The sequence below is a fragment of the Micropterus dolomieu genome, linkage group LG01 (assembly GCF_021292245.1).
Source record: "Micropterus dolomieu isolate WLL.071019.BEF.003 ecotype Adirondacks linkage group LG01, ASM2129224v1, whole genome shotgun sequence".
In the NCBI taxonomy this organism is placed as follows: Eukaryota; Metazoa; Chordata; class Actinopteri; order Centrarchiformes; family Centrarchidae; genus Micropterus; species Micropterus dolomieu.
In genome coordinates this window covers 48,150,685-48,159,143 of record NC_060150.1, presented here as the reverse complement: position 1 = coordinate 48,159,143, position 8,459 = coordinate 48,150,685, and the positions used below count along the sequence as shown (strand labels likewise).

At 42.3% G+C, this 8,459-nt stretch overlaps 1 protein-coding gene across 1 annotated transcript; it reads right to left on the bottom strand.

Moving 5' to 3' along the window:
- Window positions 1-1,530: 1,530 nt before the first annotated feature.
- On the bottom strand, window positions 1,531-6,442 carry cavin4b (caveolae associated protein 4b). Its single transcript, XM_046045060.1, has 2 exons — window positions 6,080-6,442; window positions 1,531-2,100 (listed from the first exon to the last, which is right to left on the bottom strand). The coding sequence occupies exons 1-2, from the start codon at window positions 6,440-6,442 to the stop codon at window positions 1,531-1,533; spliced, it is 933 nt and encodes a 310-aa protein (XP_045901016.1).
- Window positions 6,443-8,459: the final 2,017 nt, after the last annotated feature.

Sequence of the window (8,459 nt, the reverse complement as noted above, 5' to 3'; positions counted from 1 at the left end):
GAGTTATCAATCTGTAAAACATTTATCCTTCATGACGTTTTAACTGAGCTCTGTCTCTACATCACAGTAACAGCTTACTGACATTTCTTTCATTTAAATCATTAATTTCTTTTTATCAAGATTGGAAGTTGTAAAATATTCTCTAATGACACTGAAGGAAATAAAACATCTGTCTTAACTGGTTTCACTGTAATGATTGAAGAGCAGACTTCCCTGTGGTTACAGAAATGAATCAAGTAAACTTTTATTTTCTCAATATGACTATTCAAACACAATCCTGCTTTAATGCCACATCTCTGAGAAACTAGAGCCATGCAGTCACTCACTACTAAATGCTTAAAACACCAACAGTAAAACAAAAAAATCTAAGTTACAAGGTTTGCCTATATTATGAACATCAGAAAGACATACTGTTACTCCTCTCAGGTGAAAATAAAGCCACACTGTTTACACAAAAACTAAATTTCCTTCCAAATGAATCAGGAATTCTGATCTTTAAGATACATTTTCCCCAGCGTGGAATAATTTCCCCAAACACCACTTAATACTGCAGCTACAAGACTGTTCGGACAATTCTCTCACTCACCCAACACTAACACACTAAAACTTTATACAGTACACCTTTTACATATTATGATAATCCATTATTTAGATGTTAATCAATATTTAAAGACTTTTAAACTTGGACTTCCTTAACCGTACATAAGAAGTCTTTTACTCATGTGAGGGTGGTAAAGGATTTCTGAAATATTCCTCTGGTTTTATTTGGAGCCACTGTCAAAGGTCCTCAAGCCACTAACTTATGAGGGGTTTATCAGCTCAATAAGTATTCAATCAATCAGACTTTTAGGTCTTACTCGGGTTAGGTGCAAATTATATACTATATATCTGGGTAGGGTCCATTTATTTTGTCTCGGGTCTGTGTGTGAATATGTGTAATACAGGTCCAGACATTTGGACCTGTGAAGACCTCTATAGGAACACACAGCCTCCCCCCCGATTGTTGTCTCCCCAGTGACACACAGATTTGAACCTTTTTAACTACAATCATTTCACGTACCGTAACTCTGTTATACCTTTATCATCCAACATTTCAGCCTCATCAACATGCAGAAAAAGTGAACAGCAGCGGTGTGACGAAGTTTTGTGGAGAAGTTCTGAACGCTGAAAACTTTGTTCATTTATTTTCCAAAGTCAGTGTTTATTGAACACAAAACAAAAAAAATACGATATATATATATTTGCTTATTTGATAATAAATGTCCAGAACACATATAACTGCATGTGAAATGAGCTCAATCATTTCAGGAATCTGTTTGCTTGTTGTCTTGATATTCAGTCAGGTTGGATCTGTGACCGTCCTGGTCTCTGCTCACTTCCTTCAACAGCGTTCAAACAAATGTTAATCTTCAGTATTTGCCCTCGTGAAGCTCTGCTTGGTAGCACCAACCCTAAAAAGTTCTTTCCCTCCATCTGTGTGGTCTCAGTGGTCCAAAGAAAACGGCCCAGATTTTGTCACAGTCTCACGGTTTACGATAGCTGCTTCATGTCGTACATCGGCACTTCAGACTCCTCTGCCTTGCCCTCTTCCTCAGCGGCCTTGGCAGCTTCCGGGCTGCCCTTGCGGCCCTTGGGAGGAGGGATGGGTGCGGCTCCCTCTGTGGCGCCCTCAGCTCCTTCCTGGCCCTCCGCCACAGTCCTCTCCTTCTTCAGGTTGAGCTTGGCCGGGACGGTCTTGGTGATGGTCTCCTTCAGCCTCTCGCCGGACTGCTTCAGCCTCTCGCCGGACTGGCGGATCTTCTCGCGCCTCTCGGCCGTCACGATGCGCTCGCCAAACTTGTTGACCTTGCTGCCCAGGTTCTCGCGGGTCTTGCTCATGTTCTCCTTGGAGAAGGTGGCTTTGAAGCTCTCGATGCGTGTCAGCCCCGTCTTCTTCATGCGGCCAGCCGCCGAGTCTGCCTCCTCCACCACCATGTACTCCTCATCCGAATCTGGAGGGAGCTCAAACTTGTCCGGTTCCACCTCTGCTCTGGCGCCGGTGCTGCCGCTGGGTTCTGCTGGCTCATTGCCTGGTGCGACGGCCTTCACCTCCTGGTCACCCTGAGGAAGGAGAACACAGAACAGAGTATGAACCAGATTTTGGGGTGGTGAGAAACATGCCGTGCTTTAGATATAAAAACTGTATTTGTATTTCTAATTATTTGGATGGACAAAGTTTAATTGTTGACGTCAGGTTTAAATCGGTTTCTGGTTTAAATGTGTCATGTAGACTTTGGCTGTGAGCGTGCAGGCCTTGAGCCGGCCTCCATAAATAAACTGCAGCACCTGTTTCTGCAGCTCAGCTGCAGGAAGCTAAACATATCAACGAGCAGCAGTGTGCGCAGCAAAGTTGGATGACTTTCAGCTTCAGGCCACGTCATGGCATGCATCAGTCTCAAAGATCAGGTTACACTGAACATGAAATGGAGCAAAATGTTAAGGCCAAAGTTGCAAACTGACCCAGATCCCTGCAGACGGAATTCACTTTGGGAAGCTTGACCCTGATTCACAATCAGGCATTCATACTGGCAGCTGACCAGTACAACTGCAGCCTAATACTGGGAAACCGCAGACTGAGTCCCACAAGTAAACACAGTTAGCCAAAAACTAGCAGAAACCTTAGAAGTAAAGAACCACTTGTCAGCTAGTCACAAGCTGCAGCGTTATTGCTCCTAAAACTATGCACCAAAATCTGCGTGAGTCCATTTGAGAAAGAAAGTCAGTCTGATTAGTAACTCAGTTAAAATCATTATTAATGACTTTCAGTTGTTTAGAGAGGCAGTTTTCTACATTGTGATCTGTAGTGAAATTTGACCTGGAAAGTACTAAGCTGACTTTGTGGGGCCATAACGTTACTGGAGACCGGCTTCAACCTCCTTTAGAACAGCTAAGCTGGAAAGCAAGAAAATATTTTAAAAAGTCTTTACCGTTAATTTTCTATCCTGTCATCTGAGGAATGTAAAGTTTTCAGATCAGACCTTATTGATGGAATTCATCCAGTTGAATGAACTGTCCTGCTCGTTAGCAAACTAGTCTGTAACATGCTAATGGGATCATAAGGATATTTGATTACATGCATCATAGGCACTATATGACACCCGATAGAGAGGCTGACATTTTCAAAGCTTTGACAGAATGCATAACTGAGATAACTGAGGTGCACAGCAGGAGCATGTAGCAGACTCCGCTAACAAACTAAAAGTAAGCAAAGTTTAAAAAATGCACCTGCCAACTCCTCAAGAGCTCATTAATTAACATGTTTTTATTTCGTTTGTGTCTTTTTTACATTTCTGTTTGTGTACACGCTGTTTGTAGTTTTGGGGGAGTTGCGTGTTGGAACAGTTTTTTTGTAGAACAACAGTTTTTGCTGACAGCATCTTCCTGAAGACTGAAGAGGTTTTGGTACCCTCATGCCTGTACAGAAATCAATTAATAGTCAAAGATCCTGCACAGAAGCATGGGCGGATGAATACACGGTTGTTCAACAAGTTCCATCAAACAACTGCTTTCCAAAACAGATTAACGGATTAATGTTGCCTGTATGATGAATCAAATTTCAAGTATTGACTTTATTATTTGTGGTCCCTGTCAAATAAACTCGTAGATGTATAAATATGTAAATAAAAACACATTGACAATGTGTTAATCAGTGAGCATTAGAAGTGTTGGCAGGTGTATTTTAGAACTGTAGAAAGAGCCAGGCTAGCTGTTTCCCACTGCCTCCAGTCTTTATGCTAAGCTAGGCTAACCATGTCCTGACTCCAGCTCTGTACTTATCATACAGGCTTGAGATTGTTATCTATTTTCTCATCTCACCACCAGTGATGCCAACTGTCCATCCTTTACATGTCAAGATTAAGTGCTACACATACAAGTCCTGAGGTTCGATACCCAGTCCAATTAAAAGTTCAAATGTTTTGCTGTTTTCAGAGCATGAAACTGCAAAGGTGTCAGATGACGTATAACTTCCTGTGCAACTTATTTAAATATTACCAGTCCAGACAATTGCTACATCGAACAACAAGACTGAACAACAACTTGTATTTAATATAGTTAATATAACATAACACAATGGAGCACAATAAGTTAAGAGTTCAGCTTGAAGGCCTGCCGCTCGATTTAACTGTGGGCAGGAGGGAGAGGTCAGAGAGGGAGGGTCAAAGGTCATGAGCCATTCAACCCCATGATGCCACAGTTATGTGCCGAACCCCCCACAGGTTCTGGATTTCCTCCATCAGTCTAACTAAAATTTGTCAGAACAAATCAAACAGCAGGTACCGTCTGTTAGCCGCTAACAAAATGATTTATAACCCTCGTCCAGGAGCTCGTTGTTAGCTAATACAGAGAGAGAGAGGAAGGGAGAGAGAGAGCAGGCAACTATATTAGGAGATGGTGGAGGTTCAGACTCAGAATAACCTGGTCTGTCAGCGCTCAGCTGGCACAGTCACTTACAGTCCAGAATCCACATACAGCTCTGCTAACTGAACACACTTTCAGTTGTTTTATTAACCACAATCTTTCTTTATTCTTAACAACACCACAGTTGCCATGTGCAGATATTGTAAAAAGGGGGTATAAGACATTTAAACATGGGAATCCATCCAGCAGCTGCAGTTAGCCAATCACAGTGTCTTTCTGGGGTTTGATCAGCATGTGACCTCACTAACCGTACTGCAACCTCATATTGTACATTACAAAATCCAGATTACAGTAATGAACCACACCCCACAGAGCTGTTCTTACATTTAATCCCAGTCAACAAGCTAGTTAGCATGCTAGCCTGTATGTTACACATATTGTAACTCGTCTATCTGTCGTACTCTATCGTAACATTCTGATATTTGGAAGTTACCATTATGTTTTCATGGTACACTACAACCAGTTAGTATGCTAACGTGAGCAACTAAGTACAACTGTATTTTTATAGCACTACTTTTAACACACAGTAGGTTACAAAGTGATGTACATAAAAAGTATAAACATTAACATAAAATCATAAAGTGAAAAATGGCAAGGCTCACACAAGAAAAAAAACTAGTTGTTGGTTGTTTGCACAAGCATCTGTCTTTTATGACTAACGTGGTATGAACTCTGAAATCTAAGTCATTTACATTTACCAACATTTAAGTTTAGCAATATCTTTTTTTCTTTTTGCTTTAATTGGTTACATAAGAACCAATTACAAACTCAGCATTAGTATAAAGGGTGAACACTCCAAGGTGCGACGATCATACAAGGCAATAAAATTTGCAACTTGAGCTGCACTCAAATTTCCACACTGAAACCATCAGTCAGTCTTCAGCAGCACCTTGTCAAGATTAGAGAATTTAGTTTACTTTAGTGCTGAGTTATAACTGAAATATCAATTTGTGAATGATTATTTGGCTAATCATTCACAAATTGCCTTCTCTATGAGCTCCAGAGCTGTGGCGTAACATTTCAGCATACTGACGTTTATCCAGGGCTAAAATAACCAAGTCACCGTCATACTGGCAGCTGCTAACTGTGAAGGCCAAAGAAGTAAAATGAAGCCTGCTCTGTGTGTGTGTGTGTGTTGCTATTTCAACCCCTAGAACAAAAAAACCCTCAGATGTGAATCAGCAGGGACCTAAAATCATCACTTACAAGTGTCTTCTGAAGGCAATCACTTCATTCCAGAGCTAAACACAACATTTTGACTATACTGTGGATCTCAGTTGGTTTTAATGTCAATACCAGTATCGGTAGTCTAGATCTTAAGTGCATAGACACACAACCGCTGACCCATTGAACGGATCAGAAGTACATTTTACAGTGCATATTCTTGTGTAGATGTAGGTTAGTCTGATGCTGTATGCCCGTTTTTAGAAGAGAATCAACATTCCTCTGCCCTGATGCAAGAAGATTTCAGCAATCAATTCCCAAGAGGCAGTTGGTCAGAACCCCAAATGTCCGTTTCTTGGGGTATATACTATGAGGTATTGATAGAAACCAGAAAGTACTTGTAATTGGAACAGATCTTTTCTTTTCAGCCAAACTACAAAGCATCTGTGAGTCTTACCTGATAAATGACCACCCTGAACTTGTTCTTGGCCAGGAGGTCGCCCTGGGTGGCCTCCACCTTCTTCACCCTGATGTTCTGGTTCTCCACACGCACCCTGACGTCCTTGATGTGGCGGCTGACCTTACGCGTCTTCTCCAGTAGCCGGTCGACAGTGGAACTAGTATTGGCGTGGTCGTTGGTCAGCTTGACGACGTCGGTCTGGATGGTCTTTACCGTGTTCTCCAGCTCCAACTGACGTTCCTCCATACGCTTCTGCGTGGTCTGGACGCTGTCCATGAGGCCCGCCACACGCTCCAGCAATGCCATGATGCTTCCTGCATCATCTCCGCCACCCGTTCCCATACCTGGTTTGTCTGTCATACTTGCTTGTCGATTGGGTTTTGCGCCTGCTGTTGACTTGTCTATTAGTGGCCTGGTTGATTGGTTGATCCAAATGTAAAATGGAAGGCGAGATGACGAAGAGTAGGGTGGACGAATGTTGAAATTAACAGCAAAATCTTGGACTTTAGAATAAAAAAAAAGATCAAAGCCAAGAAAAATACAAGGATTAGGGTTGAAGCATTGGGGGATCCAAAGAAAGAGAGGCAGTATAAGGGAAAAGGAATAGAAACCTCCTCTGTAAGGAGAAGGAGAGAAAGGAGGAGGCCAGGAGTACCGGATCACCCCTGGACAACTGGAGGTTGATTCTGAAACTGGTCAGATCAACTGTGGACTCCACCCTGCTGGGAGAGGGAGGGACAGGAGTTAAGAGTATGATGAGTTGGATGGAGGGGGGAATCGTGATGCTAAAAAGAGAGAGAAGACAAAGTTGAGAGGACGTAGTATTATTGAGTTTGAACAATGTTTAGTCAATGTTTTAACAATGTAGTGGTAGATTTTAAAGTGAGTGACCAGACTAATAAATGTACACAAGTGAAGATCTTCCAAGTTTATCTTGGGTCGTGCTCGACATCTGAAGGCGAAACACTGAACTATCTGCAAACTTCCCATCAATCATACAATTTAAAACAGAAATTGGATATTATAGGAATGTAAGTGTTAATGAGCGAGACAGATAAAGAGTGACATGGATCCCTGCTCCTCTCTGTGTTCTCTGCTGCTAAAAATACTGTGAGGGTAAAGTGACTCCCTGCACCTCTTTGGGAGATGACTGCATTAAAAGGAATGGAAACCCCCTCCCATCCATTCCTCCATCATCCATCTATCAACTGTCCCCTTTTCACTTGTTCTCTCTTAATCCCTCCCACCAGGTTTAGACTTTTTTAGCGTCCCCACGCTCCAAATGAACATCTAGGTTTCCTAATAGAATTCCTAATGGTAACACTCGCCACCGCTGCCATCTTTGTTAGTTACTGGAGCCAGATAGTCTGCGTTTGGGCAAATAGGGTGAAGCTTTGGAGGAGCTGAGGTGGGATGAGCAAGCAGAAACCAGCACAACTGAGTGAGACAACTTTGAGTCAATGCAAACACACCTTAAATTGACTAATTTCAAGCCTTAATATCAGTGCCATGTTAGTTTTAATAATTTCCTCATAGATTCACAAAAAAAAGTCAAAGTCAATGAAAAGATGTGAGTGGATGTGAACACATGGGAATTTGCTGTAGGTGCCATGAAAACTAGTGTACAACAGAGGTATGGTGAGCCCCAGATTTTTTTCAATGTGAAACTTGTACTGTTCACCCCCGACCGAAACGGGAACCTCCGGATCTGAGAAGTGAAGCCAATGCTGAAAAGCCTTTTGAAAAGTCTGCTTGTATAGAAGTCTATGAGAAAATGATGCTACATCTGAAATACTTTCCTAGAGTACCACAACGACCTGTCTGGCGTTGCATGGCGTGTCCCTCCCCAGCTCCAACCTCTTGTCCCAATATGGCCACTTCTGGTTCCAAGAAAACAAGATGGCAACGGCCAATATGCCAAGCTTCAAAACGGTAGTCTGACTCAGTTGACGACAATTGAGGACATTTATCAGACATCTCACAGATCCACACTCAAGGCTTTACACTACTTGTTTCACATGCAGCAGGACTCCCCAACACCTGGAAACGCACACTGATGTGGGAAATGGGTGGCGGTTCCCCCTTATGTTTCAAAATCTTTTGATCAAATCTGAATCTGAGCTGGAGTACAGAGAGTTGGTACATGGTCTTAGAAAGCTAAAGCTAATCTAGTTTAATGTAACATGGCTGCAAACATGCACCAACCGGCTGTCTATGTGTAACTGAGGTTGGAACTGACTGCTCCACCTAAATTTATGTTTATGTTTTTGGACCAAGTGATTATTTCCATTAGATCACCCCTCTGGGCTACATTTCTGAAGGGTTGATCTTGTTTTATATTTGCTTGGGAAAGGATGGCGTTCAGTGGATAACGCCA